Source organism: Vipera berus, assembly GCF_964194415.1.
Source record: "Vipera berus genome assembly, chromosome: 3".
NCBI lineage: Eukaryota > Metazoa > Chordata > Lepidosauria > Squamata > Viperidae > Vipera > Vipera berus.
In genome coordinates this window covers 65092979-65120091 of record NC_138204.1, presented here as the reverse complement: position 1 = coordinate 65120091, position 27113 = coordinate 65092979, and the positions used below count along the sequence as shown (strand labels likewise).

The following is a 27113-nucleotide window of genomic DNA, read 5'->3' as shown; positions in this document are numbered from 1 at the left end:
TTCCTCCCCAGGAGCAAGCGTCTTAATTTCTTGGCTGCAGTCCCCATCTGCGGTAATCTTGGAGCCCAGGAAAATAAAATCTGTTACTACCTCCATTTCTTCCCCATCTATTTGCCAGGAATTGAGAGGGCCAGATGCCACAATCTTGGTTTTCTTAATGTTAAGTTTCAAGCCAACGTTTGCACTCTCCTTCACCTGCATCAAGAGGCTCTTTAGTTCCTCCTCACTTTCTGCCATTAGAGTGGTATCTGCATATCTTAGGTTGTTGGTGTTTCTCCCGGCAATCTTAATTCCAACTTTTGATTCATCTAGCCCTGCCTTTCTCATGATGTGCTCTGTGTATAAGTTAAATAGGCAGGGCGGCAGTATACAGCCTTGCCGGACTCCTTTCCCAATTTTGAACCAATCAGTGGTTCCGTGTCCAGTTCTCACTGTTGCTTCTTGACCCGCATATAGGTTTCTCAAGAGACAAATAAGATGGTCTGGTACTCCCATCTCTTTAAGAACTTGCCACAATTTGTTGTGATCTACACAATCAAAGGTTTTAGCATAGTCAATGAAGCAGAAATAGATGTTTTTCTGGAACTCCCTAGCTTTCTCCATGATCCAGCATATGTTGGCAATTTGATCTCTAGTTCCTCTGCCTCTTCGAAAAGATTCTAATGAGACCCTATTGTTAAAAATCAAAACATTGGACTGCAGTAGTTTCCTTACTGCATTACAAACTCTTCTACCAGAATCCAATTTTTTAAAAAAAAAAAACTGATACAACTGTGGACTGTGAGAATTAGGATCAGGGAAATAATAGCCCCACCCACCCTTTTAATTCAATAAAGGAAAACATTTTACAAGTGGCTGCTAAATGAATAGCAAGCATTTAAGTTTCTAGCCATTTTAATACAGTATTGACATAATTATGGCAGCAAACTGATTTTAGAAGAGAAACCTACAATTATAAAATTCTAACAAATACCTTGATTTTTTTTTTAAAAAAAGGTGAAAGTGGGTACCCAAATTTCCAAGAGTGTATTGGATGAGAATAAGAAATTCCTCAGTGCATCTTTAGTTAGCCTGGCCAAACTAAAGCTATGTAGGCATGCAGCTCATACATGATTACTTAAGATTTTTTCCCCAGATGCAACAATTTCTTAGGCTGATTTTGGGTTGCTCCAGCGACCTTTATTAACAGGAGTGATCCTCTCCCTGTGGAAAAAAAAATCCAATAAATTTTTTACATGTTCAATCCTTTATCAAAGCCAAGGTTGAGACTGTATGTTCATCCAGATATCAGTGAATTAGCATCCCTAACAATTGGACATACTGATTAAAGACTGTTGGAAGCTCTAATTAAGGAACAACTGAAAAACCATGGGTTTTTCTTCCTCTGAAGAACTTAGAGCTGAAGGTAAGCATCCCAACAAACTTAATGACCTCTCCTAAGCTACTTAAGGGATTTACAGGTGAACAGAGCTATGAATTTGCTCAATATATAGGATGGCTAGACTTATCACAAAAAGAAGAAAGATTGGATGCAAGGCAACAGTAGAAAGAGAACTGTCACAACCATTCTCTTACATCTGCTTAGTTTTTCATATCTAATTTTTGAATTTTGATGATATAGGGATACTTAAAAACTCATACATTGTTCTTAATAATAGTAATAGAGTTAGAAGGGTCCTTGGAGGTCTTCTATTCCAACCTCCTGCTCAAGCCTATGACATTCTGGGCAAATGGCTGTCCAATCTCATCTTGAAACCCTCCTGTGATGGAGCACCCATACCTTCCAGAGGCAAGCCATTCCACTGATTAATTGTTCCCACTGTCAAAAAATGTCTCCTTAGTTCTAGGTTAGATCTATCTTTAATGATCTTCCAAGTCAGTGTAGATGTCAACATTCAATTTTATCAGTTTATCATTGGATGGGTGATTGTCTAAGGAATGGCTAAGAGTTTCTTATCCTGGAGCCATTTTTCATATTATCTTCGTAGGATCTAGCTCTACAGGTAATTCTGGATATGCTGTTTCTCAATTCTCAGCTAAACTTCTCTCTTGCATCCTTAAATTTTACAAGCATTAGGAGTTTACTGATTCATTCATTTAAAAATAGAGAACACAGCAGGATGCATGCAGTTTGCTACCATTTTATCTTTGTCTTCTACACAACTCTGCCAACACTTAAGTACGTAAACGTACAATGGTGACACAACTGTTTTCTGCTTGTGTATGTGTACACATGCCAGTTTTGCAAATATGCAGAGTAAAGTGTATGAATAAACCTGCAAAAGGTAGTATTGATATAATCACAATTAACATAAAAGATCACATTAAGGTGTTGTGCTCTTTTCTTTACAGAACTATATTGATGACGAACGTGGGGAGAGATTCAAAGATGCCAAAAATTGGAACACTGAAATTTCCAATTATGGCATGAATTTTAGAAACTGAGTTGAGTGAATTTAGAAGCAGAGCAAAATAGAGAGGGTAATGGTAATAAACTAAAAATATAATAACATCTTCACTCTAAACATTGTCCTGTTAAACCCTGTTGTTTTCTGTTTCATGAATCCAATTCCATCTGCAGGACGAGGTTTTATGAGACCCGATGTACCAATGGGAATCAGGCTAAATATTCCAAACAAATGGATACATTTCATTTTAGAAAGTAAGTGTGAAATTAAACTACATACAGAACAACTAGATAAACAAGGTCAGGCATGCAAATTAAAAATCAAAACTCCAAGCCTGATGGAAGTTGGGGGATTTTAAAAAAATGATTTGCCATTCTTAATTATGTTTCACTTACTGTAAACACTTGTCCTTTTCCAAGTTACTAAGATAACGTTGTGTTTCATTCATATAAAGGGAACGGTATCTCAACTTCTTTGGATATTTCTCATGCTTTGTGGTATCATAGCGGCCAACCCCAACAGGATTCTGTGTAATAGAGAATTGGGGGTATAGTGAGTGCTTAAATCTTCCTGGTTGCCCACTTCAAAGTAATGCCATGGCAAATTGCTCCCATATTGATGTCAAAAAGCCCACATAGATTTCCCTGTAAAGTTGAAGGAGAAGGAGGAAGAATCCTAGGGGCTAGGTATGGAATTAAGCTATTTGGAAGATTATCTTGGAATGACCACCAAAGAAAGGAGGTGGCTAAGACAGCACTCAACAGCATAAAAGAAAGCTGAGGAAGCAACAAGACAAGATTTGAAAACAATAAAAAATTGTATCCTTCTTACCACACCATGATTTTCACAGGGTCATAAGTACTCCCTTACTCTATGAGGCCCTGAGCAGCTGAGCTCCACCAGAATAAAAATTTGTTTAGGATGAAGGATTTTGTGTCCTTCAGTACAAATTGCCTTTCATCTATTGCAGAGGTACTGCAGAAGTCGTTCACAATCATGTGTCATTCTTGCTATGTCTACAGCCATGCCATGTTGGGAGTGCAATTTGTACTGAATGTTCAGTTGGATGGTCTGTGTTGAAACTGATGACAGCTCTCCAACTGATGTCTGTAGTATGATAATATACCCTCATTTATTCCATTTATGCATTCTATTACCTTGACAATATACTGTATTTATAGATAAAATTACTAAAACCAAATTTGGTGGAACCTCTAACTGAATTCCCATGAATTGGTTACACAAATGGAAGAGGGAAGCAGTAATTCAATAAATAAATGAATACATGTTGTGTCTCAAATGCTCTTGATATCAGTATAAATCTTAACTTTGACCAATCCCTTAAACTTAAACAAAAGATTCTACATCTTATATCGATATCCTTGAAGGATATAGGATTACTGCCTGTTTGTTCTAATTTGTATAATAGAAGCTAGTTGGTTTTTGTGGAAAGAATGTTGGAAGAGATGTACTATTTTATCTGATCGAAATCTATATTTGATGACAATGATGATGGTGAAGATGATGATGTCCAGTCAGTTGAGTTCATCTCTTGGCAATTCAATGCGCCAGGTCTCTCCCCATCTCACAATCTTGCACTATTTCTTTGAGTATGTTCTGTTTCGTGTCAGCTTTGATGGTGTCCAGCCCCCATGTTCTTTGATGGCCTGGTTTTCTTTTACTGCTAAATCTTCCAAATATAATCGCTTTCTCCATTGAATTCACCCACATGACATGGCCAAAGTAAGTGAGACACAGTTTTGTGGTTTTGTCTTCTGGTAATATGTCTGATGTTATGCGCTCCACTACTTGCTTGTTAAGATAGGGCTCGCAACTTGGGTGTCCTCCTAGATTCACAGCTCTCCTTGGATGATCATATAGGAGCTGTGACTAGGGGGGCCTTTGCCCAGGTTCGCCTGGTGCGTCAGTTGCGGCCCTATCTAGACCGGGATGCCTTGCGCACAGTCACTCATGCACTCGTGACCTCCCGTTTGGACTACTGCAATGCTCTCTACATTGGGCTGCCCTTGAGGACTACTCGGAGGCTCCAGCTGGTGCAGAATGCAGCCGCGCGAGTGGTGGTGGGGGCTTCCCGATACTCCCATGTAACACCTCTACTCCGTGAGCTGCATTGGCTTCCGGTTGCCCTCCGGGTAAGATTCAAGGTGCTGGTTACGACCTATAAAGCCCTAAATGGCATGGGTCCGGGTTACTTCCGGGGCACCTGCTGCCGGCATCAACTTCCCTTCGTCCAGTGCGCTCCCACAGAGAGGGCCTCCTTAGGATGCCATCGGTCAAAAAGTGTCGACTGGCGGCCCCCAGGGGGAGGGCGTTCTCTGTGGGCGCGCCAGACCTTTGGAACCGTTTACCGGTGGAGCTCCGGACGGCTCCCAACCTTCGCTCCTTCCGACGTGACCTAAAAACATATTTATTTGAACAAGCCGGCCTGGACTGATGGGTTTAGGGGTATTTTAACGCTTTGTATTAATTTATTGAATTGGGCCATTGTATTTAATATTTTTTAAATTTTTATATATTGTATTTTATTGTATTGCCCTGTACACCGCCCTGAGTCCTTCGGGAGAAGGGCAGTATAAAAATTAAATAAATAAATAAATAAATAAATAAATAAATAAATAAATAAATAAATAATCACTTTCGCTATCCAAGAAATATGCAGCGTAAGTCTATATTTACATTGAGAATATTGTATGGACACCTGTATTCTTATAAGGAGAAACTGCTGGCTCTTAAAGAGAACAGGGAGACTAAATGTATAATTAAACAGAGGCCCCTTATAATCACCATATCTTGGCTTTATGTCAAAGAATGATAGGTTTGATTATTCTGTCTCTGGAGAATAGAGCAGTTAAGCTACTATAGATCACCTATAGCAGACATGTCAAACTCGCGACATCACATGACGTTGCACGACGTATCGGAGCTTTTTCCCCATTGCCAGCAATGGGGTGGGTGCGGTTTTGATATGGCAGTTTGACACCCCTGAGCTATAGGCATTTCATCCAAGACCCACTTCACAATTACTTTAACCACATGTGTTTTAAGCACATCTGCCTCAACACTGTTTACCCTGAACGCAGCAGTTCTTTAGTTTTTTCCTATCACAACTCAAGTGATAGAACTCAGCTTGTACATATATTATTGCCAGAGTAAGCTTTGCTATTTAGCTATACCTCTGAGGAGAAATCATGGCACAAATTACATTATTTCCTGTAGCACACCATATATGCAGACAATGCACTAAATCAGAGGAAGCCTGTTGCAGCCGCTTAGCACATCTAGCCTGAATCTTTGTGTAGGCAGGCAGCAACTTTCTTAAGCCTTGTCCTGGGTTTTCATATGGAAACCAGAACTCTATTTTGCCAGCTCCACCTGCCTTGAACCTAAACTGCTGATGAGCCCAGATCAGTGGGGAAGTGAGACTTTTTCTAAATGAAGCTTTTCCTAGCTACTTGAGTGCTTCTAACATCACCACAGTAACTTAGATAAATGCAAATGGTAAAAGAAAAAGCATAAACAAATATATCACTAGCATCACCCTTTGGCACACCAGAATTTTAAAAACATTGAACTGAAGGACAAAGCAAATATCACACTCTGAGGCTGCTAAGAAATTGTCTTAAATCCAATACAGAGGAAGGAGCAGTTGAACTACTGGAGACTAATTCTTTGGACTTCAGTTCCCATGAATAATAATTTCAGTATGGCCAATAGCACAACATTAAGGCAACTAAAATTAAAGTTATTCTGAAAGCTATAAAGTTGCCTGTCTCTGATTTAGGCTAAATATTACAAAGGGGTTGAGAGAAATAAATAAAAATTCATATATACTAGGAGAAAAGCAATTTAGTCATCATCTACTCATGTTGCCATTGCCATAGGCCAGTTCAGTAAATACATACATTCCAATAACTGTGTGTGTGTGTGTTTGTGTATAAGCAAATAAAGAGTGCTTCAATACCATTTACTGTTGGCCTGTAGGTTTTGCTTGAGAGAATGTGGCCTTCTGGAGAAGAGACAATATTCCTCCTGAAGCCTCTAGATGGCTTGGATTACATGATTCCCAGACACCACTGGGCCATGCTGGTAGGGGAGAAAAGCTATACTTCAAAATGTTTAGAAAGGAAGCAGATGGATGGATGGATGGATGGATGGATGGATGGATGGATGGATGGATGGGTGGATGGATGGATGGATGGATAAATGATAGATGTGTGTGTGACTGAGAGAGAGCGTGATATGGTATAGATAGGATAGATAGACAGACAGACAGACAGACAGACAGACAGACAGACAGTAGATAGACAGACAGAAATGGAAGGCAATGTTCTTCCCTCCCACCCCTATCTCTTACATATGACCTACAAAGTGAAATTAATGGCACTACGAACAGGCCCCAAGTTATTAGAGCACCTTGGAATGATCTCCTTCATTGAAGAAACTGATCCATATGTGGTTTTATCTCCTAAGAGACAGTGGCAGAACAAGCTTTATTAAAGCATGGTTTTGAACCCAGTTTCTCTCCCAGGGACATCTGCAGAGGGGGTGGCATCTCAAAAGTCAAGATGATGGTTGCAACCATGTCTTGCAAGCCCCATCTCTTTTGCAATGCACGATAAACCCCGTTGTGACAGTCATCTGTCTTTGTCTTTCTAGTCCCTGCTCCCTTCCCTAAGTGAAATTCTGCTGACTGGGTCTTACTGGCTGTCTTTTTCAGAAGGCAAATGGACTTCTTTGGGGGGGGGGGTTCCCTTTGAAAACGTTTCGCTTCTCATCCAAGAAGCTTCTTCTATTCTGAACTGAAAAGCTGAAGAAGCTTCTTGGATGAGAAGTGAAACGTTTTCAAAGGCAAAAAATACCCAAGAAAGGTCAGTTGCCTTTTGGAAAAAGCACCTTTGGGACAACTACAGGTAGTCCTTGACTTATGACCACAACTGAGCCCAAAATTTATGTTGCTAAGTAGGACATTTGTTAAGTGAGTTTTGCCCCATTTGACCACTTTTCTTGCCCCACTTGTAGTGAGCCACCGCATTTGTTAAGTTACTAACATGGTTGTTAAGTGAATCTGGCTTTCCCCATTGACTTTGCTTGTCAGAAGGTCACAAAAGGTGATCACGTGATTCCGGGAACTGCAAACGTCATAAATAGGAGTCAGTTGCCAAGCGTTTTAATTTTGAGCAGATTTACCATGGAGAGGTCCATAAGTGTAAAAAATGGGTCGTGTCATTTTTTTCAGTACTGTTGTAACTTTGAACAGTCACTAAATGAACTGTTGTAAGTCGAGGACTACCTGTATGACCTGGATGATTGAGAAGCTCCATAGATACTGGGTGTCCTGGACACAGTATCAAGGCTGCAATGAGAAAAGGAGTTATAATCAAGTTTCTGCCTTACCGTATTTCCAAAACAGAGGCGGTATGCTCTTCGGTCAAATCTTTTTGCACCAATCCAGAACGGTGGTTGATTTTTATATTCTGTTCTCTTAGTGGGCTTTATGTCATAGGAGCCTGGTCCTGTTTGATACTGGGGAAAAAGAAACAGGCAATTATTTTCTGTTATTGACTGATCTTACTATATGTTCATCATCCTGATTAAACACTCATTACAGAAATACATCCCGGAGAAGATTTGCTTTCCAGTCCCCCCTCCCCACCCCATTTTTCTTCTTTGCACAGCTGCCTAGGTAAATATAATTCTGGATGTCCTTTAATGTTTTTTGCTTAGAGAAACTATTTTGATACGTATATTCTTTAAAATATGTAAAATATGTTCTTTAAAAAAATAACCAATTGTACTTCATTCTGTTCCTATCTGCTTTGTTAATGTACTGGCAGAAGAAAATCAGTGCCGGCTCATTGCTGAAGAAGCAAAGTCACCTACTTGTTCACATGGAAACATGCCAATTTTGGACCAGAAGATCCGTTCAGTTGGGCAATCAGGATCCCGTGAAAATGTACTAAAAACACCATGTTTCTTTTTCTCCTTTGTCTCCAGTTCATCCAGGAAGGATTTGATATTGCAACCAGACAACTCAGAGGTTTTTCTCTGCCGTGATTGAATAAGAACAAAATACTGCTTTAGAAGTGGAAAGTGGTAGAATGTACCATATAGATCACCCTAGTTTTACAACCACAATTGGGACCAGAATTTCCATTGCTAAACAAGGAGGTTGCTAAGTGAGTCACTTAGGACCTTATTTGCCATGGTTGTTAAACAAATCACAGTGGTCATTAAATGAATCATACAGTCATTAGATCAGTGGTGGCAAACCTTTTAGAGACCGAGTGCCCAAACTGCAACCCAAAACCTACTTATTTATTGCTGAGTGCCAGGTGGGCGTAGCCCACTGGGTGGGTGTGGCTGTGGTGGTCATGGAAGATTGGGTGGGTGTGGCCAAGGTGGGTGTGGTCACCTCAATGTTGCTCGTGGGGAGGGACACCTGTGGGGGGGTGGGCAGGGTTGGTGGAGCTCCAGGAGGTCTCTGGCAGGTGGGGCAGTAGGCAGGAGACTCATCCTGTGGGGTGAGGTGAGGCAGGGTGGGGGTGTCATTACCATGGGGCAAGGCAAGGGCTGGACCAGCTGCTGCCTGACACCATTGGCCCCCGCACACAGAGGCCAGCGAGCACATGGGGCCCAACGGTGTCCGTCAGTAGGCACAACCTGCTGGTCCCTTGGCAGGCACACTCCGGGGCTCCACAGCCCATTGCCAGCAGTTTAAAGAAGCCGCCTCCAAGATGGATGGTCGGCCAACAGCTGAGGAGGTGATGCAGTGTGTTGTGCCTGGGAAAAGGAGAGCATACGAGGCCAGGAGGGACGGGATCGGGGGGGAGGGAAACCAGCCGTGCCGGGATTCATTCAGCCATGTGGGACCTCGGCAAATTAGCAGGCGGCTGGTTGCAGAGGGACAGTTGCTACCTCCAGGGCATGGAGCGGGTGCCCACAGAGAGGGCTCTGAGTGCCGCCTCTGGCAGCCTTGCCATAGGTTCGCCACCACTGCATTAGATAAACCCCACTTATATTTTTGACTTTCCTTGTTGGAAGCCAGCTGGGAATAGTTATAAGTCGAGAACTACCAGTATATGTGTGCATACATACAGAAACCTGTGAACAATTAATCTAAGACAGAACTGCAGAAAATCAAAGAATTTATTTCAAATGAATGTATCTACTATGGGAAAATATAATAATCTGTAATCTGTAAGAAATCTGAATCCTGTAAGAAAATTCTCACTAGTCACAAATGATGAGGCTTAAATTATCCTGCTTTGGATATATTATGTAAAGACCTAACTCTCTACAGAAGGCTCTAATGCTGGAAAAAATTGAAGGAAAAAAAAAAGATGACCAGCAACAAGGTGGATGGATTCAGTTATGGTGGCAATGAGGGCACCTGAAGGACCAAATTAGGGATCGATCTCCATGGAGAAAATTTATCTGTGTGGTCATAAGAGTCGATTTTGACTTAATGGCACATAATTAAATACATTAATCTATGATATATAATAGCAGTTTTTGTAGAATCCATGGTTCCCGAGTTCAGATAACCTGTTTATAGGAGCAAAGCTTTTCATATATTTAGAATTATTTTAAATTAAGTTGGAATTAGTCCAATTGAACAAGTGCAAAATCAAGACATTTGACAACGTCTACCAAAGCCCACTGATGTAAACTAAGTACCAGAGATGAAAACACTGCTAGGTGTTTTGTTGTTGTTTTTTTGCTATCTGTTAATTTTCTGCCATCTAATGGCTTCATATTATCTACAGTGCTGTGTATTTTGTTCTCATTCTAGAATGTGAGAAATATTAATAATAGCTGTCCTATTATGGATCTATTTCCACTGCTGTCTACAGGATTTTCCTCATGACTCAGCTAATGTGCTTTACTACCCAGAAAAGGTTTTTTCAATTGCCATTTCTAATTTATCAGTGGGAGAAGTCCTTGGTGCTCTCTGAGCTTGGTTGTTTTCTTACAAATGTTTCATTTCTCAAACTATTTAGAGTCTGATGAAAGTAATGAAACACTGCAAGAAAATAGCCGAGTTCAGAGAGCACCAAGGAACCCTCATTTCAACTCTGAGCTAGAAATATTCTCCTTTATCAGTAATTTATTCTGTTTTGGTTGCAGCCAGAGGATGATATAGTCATTTCCTATGCCAGGAAGCCTGTTCCCCACCAGCTCTTAATATCACCAGCTCTCAGGAAAATGAATAACCTATCATAGAATTACCCCAAGCTCGGAAGCTGACTTGGACCAAATAGCTGAAAGACATGTGTGTGATCTGGTTATCTCCATGAGGAATTCAGATTTTGCTTGTGCTTCTCTTGAATATGTATTTACTACTGCTCTGGAAGAGTGCTAAGCCTGTGATCGAATCAGTAAGTTTATTACAGTCAAAGACCAGAGACCAGAACAAATTAAACACTCAAGGAATGTCCAGTTAGTTGGGGTTTTTCTAAAGCAGCCTAGCTTGGTGCAAGCATGGTGGTAAGGATTTCACAAGCGGCTTCTTTTTTTGCCGCTTCACCACATTTGTCAGCTGTCGTTCAGGTTTTAGCACCCTGCTAGAGCAGTAATAAACCCATTATTAAACGTGCTGTTGTCTAATCTTTCTTTTTTTGAAAATGATCTTAAATTCAACACTGTCTTCCTGTCAGTGTGACATTTTCACTAAAATATTTAGTTTTCCAAGTCTAAACTTCCTTAAAGAACTGAATCTAGGAGTCACAGAATGCCAATCTAATACAGGATTGCAAAATGTAACGTGACTCTTATTATTTGCTCCTATTATAATATTACAGCATTCATCACCTTTTTTTTTTAGAAAATTCCCAACCAGAAAATTTCTTAATTCTATTATTCCTAAAGTCATAGAACCTGTTGGCTGGGGGAATTCTGACAGTTAAAGTCCACAAGTCTTTAAAGTTGGACAACCCTATCCTAGATTGTTTTTAAGGAAAGTGACTGGGAGAAAGAATTCACTCCTCTGTTGAAGTTGTCTCAGTCAAATGACAGCTTTCCCCAATTTGGGGTCTTCCCAAATCTTTTAACTACAGCTTTGATCATTCATAGCCAATGTGATGAATGGCTATAATGAATCAAAGCTATAGTTCAAGAAATCTGATGATCATTCAGTTGGGGAAGTCTACGTATTAGTAACCAAACTATGGAGTACTCTTGCAAGCAGGAAAGGGAGAACACATACATCACCAGCAAAATGTCCAGAAACCATAGGCTTTGATCTGTCGCCAGTGAAGGTTTCATAGGGACCTCGAATACTGATCACTCGTTTCAACATCTCATCTACACCATTTTTGATATTGTAAGTACCAGGTCCCAAACCGCTTCCCTAAAGTCAAAGAGGAGAGAAAGATTCAGGAAGACACACGTGAAAACAGCTGCATAGTGTGGCACATTTAGGCTGGTGAATATTGATCCCTATCTAGCAGTAGTTGTGCTCTATCTGGAGGTCTAGGACTTGATTACATAGCTTCAGAGGATTTATGTTTGTTCCATTCGTGGACTGAAGTGAGATGACTTCAGGGGGATGTAGCCAAAAAAAAAATGTTGCCAGAGCATAGTTGGACCATAGAGAGCTGTAGAAGGGGAAAAGTTCATAGTCCATATCCAACAAGTAAATTGTTGAGCTGTTGTTTCTATGGGAGCAATGGTGAAAACCCCTGCCAAACACAACAGCGAGGTGGAAAATGAGATGATATACTTGCCGTATGGACGAAAGTGAGTTGTTTAGGTGTTTTACTGTCCATTATTCCTATGTCAGTCACTGGGGTTTTTTCCCTTTCTTCTAGTTTGACATATGGATTTCCATAGGTACCAGGGCCAGGATAACATTCCTAAGAGTACCAGGAAATATGAGGGGGGAGGGAGGGAGGGAAGGAGAGAGACAGAGACAGAGACAGAGACAGAGAGGATAATAAATATCGCAAGAAAATAACAAATATCTTATCTGAACAATTCCCTAATTCCAGAATTCAGCTTAGGTGCTAAGGTCACAATTCCTTGCAAACAAGGACAGCTGTATTTGTTTACTGAGTGGTATACACAGATTTTGCCCTATATCCTTCAGGTCTTTTTTATATATATCCAAGGTTGATCATCATTATTTATTTTAATATAACCTAATGGGATCTATATGACATTAGCAGCTATTCTTTAGGTAGATTCCCCACCACCACCATGCTGACGTCTATGTTAGAATGGTTGAAAGAGATTGATATATTTATTTTGGAGAAAGACTTTTCAAACAAATGAAGGTCAGGCATGCAGAAACAGGAACAGGCTTGTTTTCTGGTGCTCTCCTGGACAGGACTTGTGGCTGAAAGATTACTGATTTACAAAAGATAATTTTTAACAGTTCAAAGAAACTTCCTAATAAAAATTGCTATTCATGCTGCAAGACAAGAACTCAGGAAATAGTTGTCTGAAATTCTTAATTTAAGGGCTATATGGTATTGCTGGAATTCTCAACAAAGGGTGTGCTAGATATCCACCAAAACTCTTTCTCATTGTATGTCTCTATGGCCTTTCGCACAATATAATAACTCCAGACAAATGTTTCTTGGCTAACCCAGATTTGGGGGTATTACCTGAATTACTACCTCTTTTAGGTCTGTCTATATCCTTTCAACCCTTATGGCATGGGAATACAAGCCACATTTCATTATATCAATAGCCACTTTCTTATCGATCAAGCAGAAAGTGATAGCAACGTTTGGGTTAAATTGCTACTATTGTAATACAACTACAACAACTACTACTTGGCAGAGGTTTTCTACACTGCCAGGTCTTGGAGGTGAATTCTGCTTTAATTCTGCTGTTTTTTTTCTTGCCATTTTATAGCTTCAACAGTTTTTTCTCAGAGGACTGTCTGAAAGAGGTTTGATAACTATCCAAGAGTTAAATCACTTTTATAGTTACTCACCAGGGAAACATAGTTTAACCAAAAATATACCCAGGGCTATTTGATGTTAGGAGCATTCCTCACCAACCCCATTGCTAACTGAGCTGTGGTGTTTACAAAATATATTTATCCTGCTCTTTGTCTTCTTAAACATGCTGTATGAATAGAGACTTTGTCAGAATAGGAAATTTGCTTATTTCTTGGCTATCTGTTTGTTATGTTGCAATGAGAAGCACATAAAGCCAAGCAATGGAGAAACTTATTAGCTTCATCCATTGGTTCTTAGATAAGCATCAGTCTGAAGATTATATATTAGATTTTCCTGCATAATAAACAGTTCAAGCCCTTTTAAGTAGAAAAAAGAATGCTAAATATTGATTTCCTTTCAGTAATGTATGCACTTCACATTCTGGGCTCATAAATATAGTATAATAAAATTAATATCACACGCATCAGTTTTGCCGCATTGATGACAGTGATGTGCAAAAGGATGGGATAGAAAGTAAAAGAAAACTCAAGATGGCAGCCATAACCTGAAATCAAAATCTTACCTCTTTTTGTGTGTGTTGCATATGCACCATATCAGGGGCAGCACTGAAATTGTGTGTCCATAGTTGCCATCTTGATTTTTTTGCCCCAGCCCTTGCCTGCAAGACTTTCCTGGTATTAAAGTATTTTTTTGGAATATATTAATGAGGCACAGCTTTCCTTAATTGTGTGCTGGATTATCATATTACAGCTAGTAATGCCAGACAAGGAAAGGCTAACCATAAATAAATATTAAAATCTTCCCTGGAAAACCATTAAAATGTCAGATAACTATATCCTAGTAAAATGAAAGATAATGGTATTAAAGCAACATGCAAAATACTGCTGTTATACTTATATTAGATATCTGATTATTTTTCTAGAGAGTAGAATGGTAGTAATACAAAACTGATTTTCACCTACTAAGCCACCATGACTCACTCTTGCGTTGCAGTTACCGACCTCAATCAGTTAGTTACCATCAGTTGCCAACATTTCTCTGAGGAAGAAATGTAATTCCATTCCTGAATAAGCAAGTTGTTTACCTGGCATTAGCTTCTAAAAGCATCAAGAATAAAAGATGTATCTTTTCCTTCAAAGTTGTTCTTTCTTTTTCTTCAACACATGCTGAAGGATAGAGATTTGCCCGCAGAGATTTCACAAAAATGGTATGGATTTCAGATTATTTTGACAGAAATGGACAATCCGTAATCCAAATGCCAATCTTAGGTCTCCCTTATCAGGGTTACTTAATCTGAACAAATGAATTAGTCAAGGATCTGGCAAGCTTGTTTTAAACATAAAGCTGGCTGGGGAACACCAAAGGCATCAGAGTCATGGCTTGATGTCAAGAGGAAAGGAAGACAAATGAAAAATACACACCAGGACATAACTATGTGTCTCATACATTTATGCCGATGTTAAGACACATATACATAAGAGCAGGTTTTATATCAGGCTATCTTTAAACAAGTGTTGCCAGTTTGCATCATTGCAGGATTATGCTGGATTGTATAACACTCTACACTGAAATGTAATTGGCTTATTTCTGGTACAGTATACCATGTAACCACAGCTAGATAGTATACAGTACTTATAGACAACAACATGGAGAGTAGACTAAAACTTTTTATATTTTCAAGCCAGAATAACATGCATTATCCAACTGTAAACAAGATGAATAGATAACTACTGAATTAGGTTGGCACCTAAATGAACTCTGCTCTTCTACATCTTTATGGCACTAAGCTGAAATTATTTCTATGTAGGTGGAGTGGCAAGAAAGTGATTAAAAAATAATAATCCAAGATCGGACTTCCGGTCCTGCGTGGTAGCGACTGGTTGCAGGCTTGCAGACCCCCGTGGCTAACTTTTGTCCTGCCTGGAGACCTAATGGGTCCAAACCGCCCCAGAGAGGCAGAGAAGAAAGAAAGGTGCCCCGGCGACTCTGGAATGATGGTGGTCGTTCCGTTCATCTTGGGGAAAGCCTTCTAACCTGACAGGAGAAAGGCTGTATTTCACTGATCAGCCCAAGCTACTTGCAACCGGAGTCCAAAAGAACTAACCAGCACTATAGTAAACAGCTTGCTTGAAACTGGGTGAGGAATCTGCTATTCCCTTTTCTATCCTACACTTAATTTCCTGGAAAAGATCCCCAAGAAACAAAATACCTCCGTAAGTGAAAGAGGGGGACTTCTGTCCCATCCATATACTAATGGAAATGGCGAATTAAAATTTATATATGGTAGTGAAATAAATTTATAAACCTGAAAGCTAAAATTTAACTTTGGACAAGTTTAAGATTGAATAGTTAAGAATCTCATTTTAAAGACCATTGTTCATATTGAAAACTAAATAGATGTTGATACCTAGTGGTGGATGAAGATTATTTCCATAGAGAACTTGCCAAACCTGGGAAAAGCTAATCTGTGTTTGTGACCTTCAAAGCTTTAACAATAAAGAACAACTGGGACAAAAAAACAACAACAATCTGGGCTGCAGACAATGAGAGAATTACAAACTTTAGGGGAAAAATATCTTTTTGGAACTCTTTGGATTACAAATATCCATTTAACTGGCACTCCAAAGCTATTTGCAGATAAGAAGAAAAACTTCAACTTTTGGCCATCATAGATCAGAGTCATGTAGACAGAACACGCCAAGAAAACATAAATACCTCTCAGGAGGAGATATATAGTATACTGCAATTAATTTTCTAAAGCACCTGAAGGCAGGACAAGAAGCAATGGATGGAAATTAATCAAAGAGAGAAGCAACCTAGAACTGAGGAGAAACTTCCTGGCAGTTAGAACAATTAACCAGTGGAACAACCTGCTTTCAGAAGTGGTGAATGCTCCAACGCTGGAAGTTTTTAAGAAGAGACTGGACAGCTATTTGTCCAAAATGGTATAGGGTTTTCTGCCTGAGCAGGGGGTTGTACAAGATGACCTCCAATGTCCCTTCCAACTTTTTGTTGTTGTTGTTGTTGTTATTTCAAATAAGACTGAGTTCAAAGGACAAAGAAATCCAAAACAACTTTGAAAATACAAATCAATCTATCTTTAAGTTAACTTTACAACAAAAAAACTTCCAGGAAACAACAACAGAGAAAGAGCAGACAAAACAAACAAGTGGACATAAAACTGAAAATAGAGACTCAAAGACTGAATTTAACAAAGCAAGAAAACATGATTTAATCCTAGTGGGGGGGAAATTACAAGAAATGGAAAAAACAACTCATTCCTTAAGATTACAAAATAAATCTGAGGACAAAAAAACAGATTGGATAAAATGGAATGTAGACATGTTGAAAACATCAGAGAGAAAGGAAGTGATAAGAGAAGCAAAAAAGAAGAAAGAGAAAAAGATTTTCAAGAAACATGGAAAGGCAAAAGCCTCACATAAAAGATACTTTACTCGATTTACTTCTTATACCTACAGCAACAGTCATGAATATATGGAAAAACTTTTTGATTCAGCAAAACACATTGATCAAAAGAGATACTGGTCAAAGGAAAAAGATCAAAGTGAAAATTAAGAAAATAAATGATGGGATCTACCAGAGAGAATATTTAAAAAAGAAACATTTGTTTGACTATGGTAAAGAAATAGAAAAGATTCTGAATACATATGTCATTCTAAGAGAGATGAATTCCTTAAATGATACTGTATGCTTTCCCCCCCCCTTTTTACTTTATTTCTTGATATAAGTAATATAATACTGCTGAAATGGCCTAGATGAAAGGAATGTTTTAGATAATTAAATGTGTCTGAATTTAGGGAAATTATAATGTATAAAAAAGAAAAAAATGTTTTGAATAAGAGTTAAAGGATTAGATGACTAGACACATTAAATGGAATATTTAAAGATTAAATATATTTTAATCATGGTTAAAAAGAATAAGAAATTTTGGGAATTAATATATATTAGCTTAGGAGGAATACATATTTAAGTAGTATTTTACTTTTTATGTTTCTTTACTCTTGCTCTTTTTTTCCTTTTCTTTACTGTTTTTACCTATTCTTTAAGAAATATAAAAGTGTTGAGATGGTTTATATGGGAAAAATGGATTTAAATCTTTAAATCTAATTATCTGTTGAGAAAATCTTAACCAGCAAGAATACTTTGAAATAAGTAAATAAATAAGGACTGTAACAGGATATAAGATGAGGCAACCAGAATGATTAGATAGAAAAAAAATATTATATTGATGTGATCATTATTTCTAGGAATATTGGGGGGGAATCATATATGTAACTATTTATCAAAATAATAAGAACTGTATTATTTCAAGGTTTGCAAAGAAGACATTTTGGGGAAAAGGGGGAATCAGCTAAATGTACTATGTGGATTATGGATTACAGAAACCAATTGTTAATGATTTTTCTTTACAAATGTAAACCCAGCAAACAAACTGTTTACCAACTATTAAGTGATTTATGTTTTAAAAAATCAATAAAATATATGGGGAAAAATCCAAGATCATGGTAGCATCAATGCAATCAAAATCCCATCTTTTATACATACAGACACACAATGCTGATGCATGTGCAAAAGGGCCAGGGCTTCCTTCTCATGGTTGCAACTGCTAGTTTGATCTATTTTGCTGTTCTCCTGCCCACCGCAGATGCCACCTGCTATTGTTATTCCAACAGTCCCCTCCTTGCTATGCATACCTGAGTAAGCCCAAGGGAGAGAAAATGAATGAGCCAAGAGATTGAGGGGGGACAATACAGGCTGAATGAGAGAAGAAACTCTTCCCAGACAATTAGCTCAGATCTATAGAAAGAGCAATCTGTTCCTTTATCAGCACCCTTTTTGATGGGGAAAACATAGTGGTGAGGGGAAAAGAGAGGAGGCATCAACTTAAAAACAGCTAAGGATGATTCCACCCACCTTTGCTTTCTTCTAGCCACCATTGTTACAGCCATCATCATGTTATTAGGCAAAATACCTGAATCTAGTCAATACCATTGACTAGCTAGAGCCAAAATAAATAACCAGGTACCTTCCAGAATTTTTGCCAACAACTATCATATTTCCTGACCACTAACCATGCTCGCTGGTGCTTATTGCTAGTTATAATTTAAAACAGCAAGACACTAGGTTCTGGGTTGGAATCAGGAATGACAATGCAATGAAACTTCCAATTGTAGGGAGAAACTTCAGCTTCCAATACTCAACATCCATATTCTTACATTACAGTAACGCATCTGACTTCTGCTTCCTCTCTTTCTGTTGCACTGGAGAGTGCTGGCAAACTTTCCCAATGCAGGGTCTTCTACGTTGTTGGATGTGGCTGGGTTTATATGGTTCATACCTAGATGCATTTTAATCAACTATGTTGTGTGAACCCAGCTTGTTTTTGGTTCAGTCTGCAGTGTAAACTCAAAAACTAAGATTAATTGTGTAAAACTTGGTCCAAATAACATGAAGAAATATATCCCGTAAATATAGCCAGTAATCTGATGTTGAGATGTATAGAATCTCACTGCCCCACAATGCTGATTTTATAGATGCAAAGTTCCCTTATGGAAATAAAATAATCTTCAACTGGCTTTAAAATAATTTATTTTTAGACCTGTGCCACAGCAAAAACCAATGAAAAAGATACATATTCAACAAATTATAATACCTTATAAACATGAATTTTGGGTTGTTTTGTTCTGTTTGGTTGGTTGATTTTCCTGGAAATTGCTGTTCTTCACTTATGATCCCAGATTTTTTCCCCCCAATTATAATGAACTATTCTACATCTCATACCATCTCTCCATATTTTAATTAGCAATGTCCAGGACTATTTCTTTCTCATTGATTATGTTTCATAAAGAAACTGTAGTGCTGATTTATCCAACTAAGCATCATTCAAATGTACTGAACTACATACACTTTAATCAGATGGCTGTGCTAAGGGTAATAGAATATATGAATCATTCTATCCTAATAATGATGAGTGATAATTCAACAACATAGAAGCCAGTCTAACTTTTAGTTTCTTTTTTAAAATGTTCTTCAAATTATTAGTTCCAGCAAAGATAACAACTAAGTCATACCCTCATGCGGTCTTTAAATCTTACTGCTCCAGTATCACAAATTCCTCTAATACTGTGTGGACGTCTTTCCATGAGCTGCAGAAAATCTGTGTGATTATAAGTCCCAGGTCCCAGTTTTCTTTTCTTGGAGAAAAATAAACATGAGAATATAGTTGAGAAAATGGATGCATATCTCTTGAATTGCCCATTATCAACTGTTAGAAAGACTTGAGGGAGAGAGAGGACGAGAGAGATACACATATACATATTGCATTTAAATGTATTTTTGAACCCTAGCATTCTTGCACATAACTATTGTTTTCTCATTCCTAATAACAATAGGGAATTTTGGTTAGGGTGAGTGTTGAATCTTGTATCCTCTCCTCTATAATAACATGTTCCTCAATGCCCAAGTGATCAACTGAAAAGTGAATGTGTTTGCCAGGGATCTGTGGATTAAAGAAATATTAGATTGTGTTTATGTGTTGTTGGGATTATATCCAACATGCAGAAATTGGAATGCCCACGAAATGAAAGTAAAGAAATATCAAAAACTGTCTCTAGCCAAGGATGCAGATCATGGATAATTTCATATAATGCAGAATTTTACATAAATTAGAGGAAGGTCTCAAAGATGTTGGAGGAAAGTAATAAAGTTATTCATAATACTTGTATGTCTCTGGGAATAATTGCACAGCATTGTGACAGTTACCTTCTGAGAGTCTTTAACTTAACATTTGCCATTGTTGAGTGGCCCACCTAAGAGAATACTGTTACAAAGAAATGGGATGGATGGATAGATGGATGGGATTCATTGTTTTGAATTCTAGTGTTGCTGTGAGGGACATTGCTGGGTGACAATGTGATAGTCCTAAAAGTGGAAGACTTGATGTAGTTCTAAAAAAACAAACCTTGGAATTAAGTTGTATTAAAATGGATATTTATTTATTTATTTATTTATTATTTATTTGGATTTATATACCACCCCTCTCCCAAGGGACTCGGGGCGGTGTACAGGATAGCCCCCTTCATGCTTCACCTGTATGATAAATCAAGCTCTAGAGTTCCAAAGATATTTCTACTTATATTCAAGTAAATGTACAAGAACCATACTATACTACAAGTCTACCGGGTCTGTTAGTTTTTACTAGCTGATAATAAAGGAATGAATTTTCAAGAATCCTTTTCTGCATCTAGTGGCCAATCAGACATTTGCAGACAGACCGGGTAGACTTAATATCAGTTAGCTGGAGCCTGAAAAATGAAGCATTTATGAGGAATTTACAAACTGGGGCCACAACAAACAATTTTGTTACCTTGCTCACTTTGACATTTTATTGTTTCAATGAATGCATGGATTGAACGAATGCATTCTCAGCATTCAGTGCCATAGACCTGAACAGTATCCACTCACCCGAGCTTTCTCCTGCTGGCATATTTCTTTAAATTTAAAATGTGGCATTTGAGTGAGTCTAGCCGCTTCCTGAGATTTTGCCCAGCTAGAGCTTGATGCCCTCTTCTGTAAGGCAGTATTGCTGAAGCTTCCATTGTCAGTCACATAGGTGCCCGGTCCTAATTTTCGACACTAAAGGAAGTATGAAGTTAATATTGTTCTCTCATTCATAGATACACCTTCAAAAATAGACTAACCGGAACTAGATCAGGTACAAAGTGCTATAAGTCAGCTTTCCACAACTGTGTGCCATCCAGATTTTGTTGACTACTGTTCCCATTAAGCTAGCCAGAATGGCTAGTATTCAAAGGTAATAGAAATCAGAGTTCATAACATCTATAATCGGTCTTATATTGTCTTTGATACACTATTGCCTGGTTCAAACAAAGTGCTAAATCATGAGGTGGACTGTTTGTTTTTGGCTTAATGTGGTGTATGAATTCATAGCATCTGTTCAAATAAATAAATTACCTTGGGCAGTAAATGCAATAACTATTTATTTACCAATAAACAAGTTACCAAGGATAATAAATTACCCTTGATTTTAGCCAAAAGGTTGAGAAGCAATAGCTATTAAAAACCGTGATGATGTCAAAATGACAATATATGCATTATGATTCATTGCAGTAATGATACGAGTATGTAATTTACACTAGATGGAAATACATAAACGTATATGTATTATCTGTTCCTCCTCTGCAGGCCCCACCTATGTTGACTCTAACCCAGAGTTCCAGAAGGAAGCTAGGATTTTTAACCACAAAGGATACATTTCATATCACACTAAGAATAATGGGCAGAGGGAATAGCCTTGATGAATAGGAGGAAATGCTGCAACCAAAACAATTGTCTGATAAAAGAAATTTTAAGTTCCGATCAAAATTGCAACCAGAGAAATCATCTTAGGCAAGGCCTCCATTATAGCTCCCAAAGATAAAAAGAGGGAGAGGAGAAGCCTATTCAGACTTGCTACTTGTTGTTGTTAGCTGCAAAGTCGTGTCCGACCCATCGCGACCCCACGGACAACGTTCCTCCAGGCCTTCCTGTCCTCTACCATCTTCTGGAGTCCATTTAAGCTCACGCCTACTGCTTCAGAGTTTCTACTACAACCTTGTAATAAAAGTATTATAAGTACCTGTATTTCCCTGGAAATAAGACTGGGTCTTATATTAATTTTTGCTCCAAAGGGGGTTATTTTCCAGTTAGGTCTCATTTTGGGGGAAATACGGTACCATATGCATCTGTCTGGCTGACAATCCTTTTTGGGTAGGGCTTATATTACAAACATCCTGAAAAAAAATCATGTTAAGGCTTATTTTCCGGTTGGGTCTTATTTTTGGGGAAAGAGGGTATGCGTTACTTTGGTTTCTAGTCTAGTCTAGTCTTTGAATGGCTGACATTAAGCGAAACCCAAGCATATTATAACCTAACCCAGGGGTAGGCAACCTCGGCTCTTTTATGACTCATGGACTTCAACTCCCAGAATTCCTGAGCCAGCTGAGAGTTGAAGTCCATGAGTCATAAAAGAGCCGAGGTTGCCTACCCCTGACCTAACCAGACATATGTCTCCAGTTTGTAGCTGGTACGTTCATTCTGCCTTCTCTGTGTAATTCTGTAAAACACCAGCCAAGACATGGCTGCATCCGTTGTATTCCAACATAGTGATCATGTTCCTACATTTTTGGAAATTCAAAATGGGGGAAAAATGTATACCAATGGAAGAAGCAGAAAGGCAAAATATTGTAGAGAAGACTTTCTGGGCTAGGGATGAGATCTTTGCGCACAACACTATGCCAGGAAATTTTAAAAAGGACATCAGAATTCATGGCACTTTGGAGAGTAGTGATGCTGATTTTTATAGGTTTCCCACATCTTTTAGCCCAACATTTCTGTGAAACAGAAAGTCCCAAGAAATTATACAGGAAGTGGGTTCAAACTACTGTATATGTTTTAGGTTTCAAAAAGATCTTTTTGATTGTAAAAAAATGTATTTTCTTGTTCAACCTCATAAATAGGAAACTGTGAAAAATAGTTTTACTTTGTGGATGTGAGATACATTAAGAAATATACTCACCAATTCTGAACAGACGCTCTTACAGTATGGGGCCTGGAGGTAAGTACTGGGCTTCTTGCAATTAGGATAAATGGCTGATACGTCAAATCTAACCAAGAAAAAAACACATTCAGAACACACGGTCAGAAGAATAACATCCCAAAGATGAAAATATTTTTATTTTGCCTTTAGTAACATTTTAGCAAAAAAAAAAAAATAGCCAGTCACGGTGACAAAATAAAGAAGCAGGATGTAGTAAACTTCTAACTGGTCACTTGAGGTGAGTACAGAAGTTTTGTTATAGGAGGACACTCCAGAATTAGGATGGGATGAAGAACTTGTGTGCTGTTAATCATCCCAACCAGCATTGCCAATGGTTAGTGGTGCAACTTGTTGTCCAGGGGCTTCTGTACCTGACCCAGAACAATTTTAGAAGTCTACTATGTGTAAATTCTAATATTCCTATATGTGGCTGCTCATGAGGTGATTCTGATCTACAGAATTTGAACACAGGGCTTTATCTAATTACCTCTCCTTGACAGAATTGAGTCCTCTCTTTTTTCCACATGCTTATTTCAAATCTGCTCTAGAGCAGCAAGAAACCTACACAGCAGATCTGAGAATGTATAGACATGGGGCCGCAGCAAGAAAGAGAGAAAGGAATATGACATTGCACAAGTGGCAATTCTTTCACATTACATCAGATATCATTCCTAGTAATTTACGTTAAAATCTATATTAAAATCCAAGAGTTCATACAGGAAGTTTCATCAGCATGAAACATGTGAGAAGCAATTGACCATCTGGCTTGTGGTGATGAGCTGTATAGGCAAAGACAAATAACGATATTGAGCTGAGGAAGACCACTTAATTAAGTCTGTAACATATTCTAGGCTGTGTGATTTTGAAAGCAAGGAATAGGAAAACTATTTTAAATAAACAGCTTGGAAAAATATGACATTTTTTTTCCATTTTGAGACACTGTATTTAAGCTGCTTTATCATTTTTCTGGTAAACCTTGAAAATCTAAGACCTAACGGGTGTCCTGTGCCTGATTGCTTAATTGGGTGTTTTGTTTGTTTGTTTTTGCATTTCCCCCCATTTCTCTCATTTCCTTTCCCTGGAAAGGGGAGAGATTGCTTAAACAACCTATCTCCACAAGCTATCTCTTCCTAAGCAATTGTTCTTGCAACACAGCGCTTCCCTAAAAGGCGCTAACCACAGGTTAACAAGCTCAGCTCTGCAACCTTAATTAATTACAGTATAGAATAAAGAGAGATGGAAGGGACCTTGGAGGTCTTCTAGTCCAGCCCCCTGCTCAAGCAGGAGAACCTATACCATTTCAGACAAATGGCTCTCCAGTCTCTTCTTAAAAATTTCCAGTGTTGGAGCATTCACCACTTCTGGAGGCAGGTTGTTCCACTGGTTAGTTATTCTCACTGTCAGGAAATTTCTCCTCAGTTCTAGGCTGGTATTCTCCTTGACTAGTTTCCACCCATTGCTTCTTGTCCTGCCTTCAGGTGCTTTGGAGAATAGGTTGGCTCCCTCTTCTTTGTGGTAACTCCCTAATTAATTAACTGAGCAGCCTTGAGCAAAAGTAAACCACAGCTTATATACCTTTGGCCTAGTACTTTACAATGACAAGAAAAATAAAGGCAAACAAAGTTGCATGATATTGAAATGTTTCTGATAAAGCAACCTAGTGACCTTGTTATTAGTTATCACTTCTTAGTAGGCCAGTGTGCTAGCTCTATTCCCTTTGAGATATGGTCAATGAATATAACAACTTGGCTTAACTGGGCCACAGGTTTTTATCGGTGTCCTCCCCCTGTCACCACTCAGGATCACATTTATGTGTGGAAGAGGGCATTTATAGGATTGGTAGTGAACGCAGCTCACGTGTGTGGGGTGTAATTTCCACACATGTGGAACTCTGTGGGATTTCTCTGAGAAAATAAGAGTAACAATAACAACAAAAGTTCACTCAACAGAGCCAGTGTTCTCTCACTTGTGCTTTGCCTCTCAACCTGAGGTTCCAGGGGTAAAACAAACAGGTTTCATGGCCTTTGGGGAGGCAGCTCGCTTAAAGCCTTAATCACTTTCAGAATGTGGAAATTATACCTGAATGGCCTCTTACGAACCAAGGGCATACTGTGGTTTTCCAAGAGGTGCCAGGGAATGAACAAAGCAAAGAGATGCAGAGAGCACCATTGTTGTAAAATATGGAGCGATTCTGACCAAGCACTGATAAGACTCCATAGTCAGGCTTATGCCTTTGCTGACAAGAGCAATTAAATGTTGATATTTTTCTATTATCATCTCCAATACTTGAAGGGCTATCACAAAGAAGAAGTATTGTCCATAGTACCCAGAAACTCTAAATGAAAACAGCATGTGATGCAATTATTACTATTTTATAGTATTAACATTATGATGTGTGTGTGTATTATGATGTGTGTGTGTATATGTGTATACACACACACACACACACACACACACCAATTCAGTCCTGAGCTTTCTTTTGACAATTGGGCCTGCAATACTAGGTGATGTCATCAATCCATCTTGTTTTATATCTCTTTCGTGGAAAATATGAAACAAATTTCAATTTTCAAGCAAATTAACAACAAAAACATTTAATGCATCCTCATATATTCTATTCTATTCTGTTCTGTTCTGTTCTGTTCTGTTCTGTTCTGTTCTGTTCTGTTCTGTTCTGTCTTGTCCCGTCCCATCCCATCCCATCCCATCCCATCCCATCCCATCCCATCCCATCCCATCCCATCCTATCCTATCCTATCCCATTCCATTTCTCTCTTCCACTTTTGGAGAAAACTTGTGAAGAAAGCTGTTGGATTGATGCTGCAGATGGCACTGGAGGAAATAGATTATCTGAGCCTGTTTTTGTTGAGCTTCAGATCCAGGTTCACCACAAAAGTGGCGTTAATCCCACATTGATTGTTTCTGGTAGGACGGGGATAGGGGAATGCAACCTGGCACTAGTGATCTCTTTTCTTGGCCATTGATCACAGTATCCTTCTGACCTATTCCAAAAGCTAGGAATGGCAAACACACTCTTTCATGTTTCTCTATTCTTCTACAGGTATGGTTCCAGTTAGTAGTGGTAGGGAAGAGTTTTTTGCCACAGTTGTTAAGTGAATCAATGCAGTTGTTAAGTTTTTAACACAGTTGTTAACTGAATCTGGCTTCCCCATTGACTTTGGTTGTCAGAAGGTCACAAAAGATAATCACATGACTCCGGGGCACTGCAACCATCATAAATAAGAGCCAGTTACCTAGCATCTGAATTTTGATCACATGACCATGGGGATGCTGCAACGGTCGTAACTGTGAAAACCAGTCATAAGTCCCTTTTTTCAGTGTCGTGTAACTTTGAATGGTCATTAAATGAATGGCTGTAAATTGAGGACTATCTGTACCAAATAAACAATTTTCTGCCTTGTGTGATAATTGGCAACTTCGCACCAGGGAAGAATAAATTCAACATTTGGCGTGTGTGTGTGTGTGTGTGTGTGTGTGTGTGTGTGAAGAGACAGCGGGAGAGAGAGATACACAAATGCACCTGCCCGGAATCCTGCTGAAGTTGTCCTTACCTAGCTTGTTGAGTCCCAAAAGGGGCACCTGTGAAGCCCTTCACTTCCATCTTCCATCTTCTGCTGCCCAGAAGAAAAGAAAAAGAAGGATCACTCTCCTGATTGGCAGCTGTAAAATAAAAGGGCTCTGGAATTTTGTTGCCATGGCAACACTGGACGCTGGAGCTTCTGTTTCCATGGTCCTAACAGAGGTGTGTCTTCAGGGCAACCGGCTATGTTCACAAAGACTTGTCAGTGCTGTTGGCAGCTATTCCAGCTCAGTCTTGGACTATGCTTTGAAGAGATGGTTAGGTCCTGCCCAGCTGGCCTTTCATGGGAACTGTAAAGTAATAGCAAAGAAAGAGTAGCAGAAAAAATGGCATGGATATATTTAGGGAGGACACATACCACCATTGTTCCTTCTTTGATTTATATCGCTCATGCTAATCCCCAGCCTTAGTCCACAACTCTCATAATTCTCAGCTAGTGTAGTTGGCCTTGAAGCTAATGAACCGGTAGCTAAATTTTGTTGAGTTTGGAAAACCAGCTGAATGCACACTGCTTCCGGAAGTTCAGTTTAGTCCTCGGAGGCCCGGAGGAGGAG

The 27113-nt window shown here is 38.9% G+C and overlaps 1 protein-coding gene across 1 annotated transcript; it reads right to left on the bottom strand.

Annotated features, from left to right (window-relative positions):
• Nucleotides 1–932: 932 nt before the first annotated feature.
• Nucleotides 933–26580, bottom strand: CIMAP2 (ciliary microtubule associated protein 2; the record flags this gene model as incomplete). Its single annotated transcript, XM_081325487.1, has 10 exons — nucleotides 933–1203; nucleotides 2804–2934; nucleotides 7824–7952; nucleotides 8310–8474; nucleotides 11635–11778; nucleotides 12155–12283; nucleotides 19432–19554; nucleotides 20825–20995; nucleotides 22938–23025; nucleotides 26531–26580. 10 exons carry the CDS (start codon nucleotides 26578–26580, stop codon nucleotides 1149–1151), a joined length of 1185 nt encoding a protein of 394 aa, XP_081181613.1. The 3' UTR covers nucleotides 933–1148.
• Nucleotides 26581–27113: the final 533 nt, after the last annotated feature.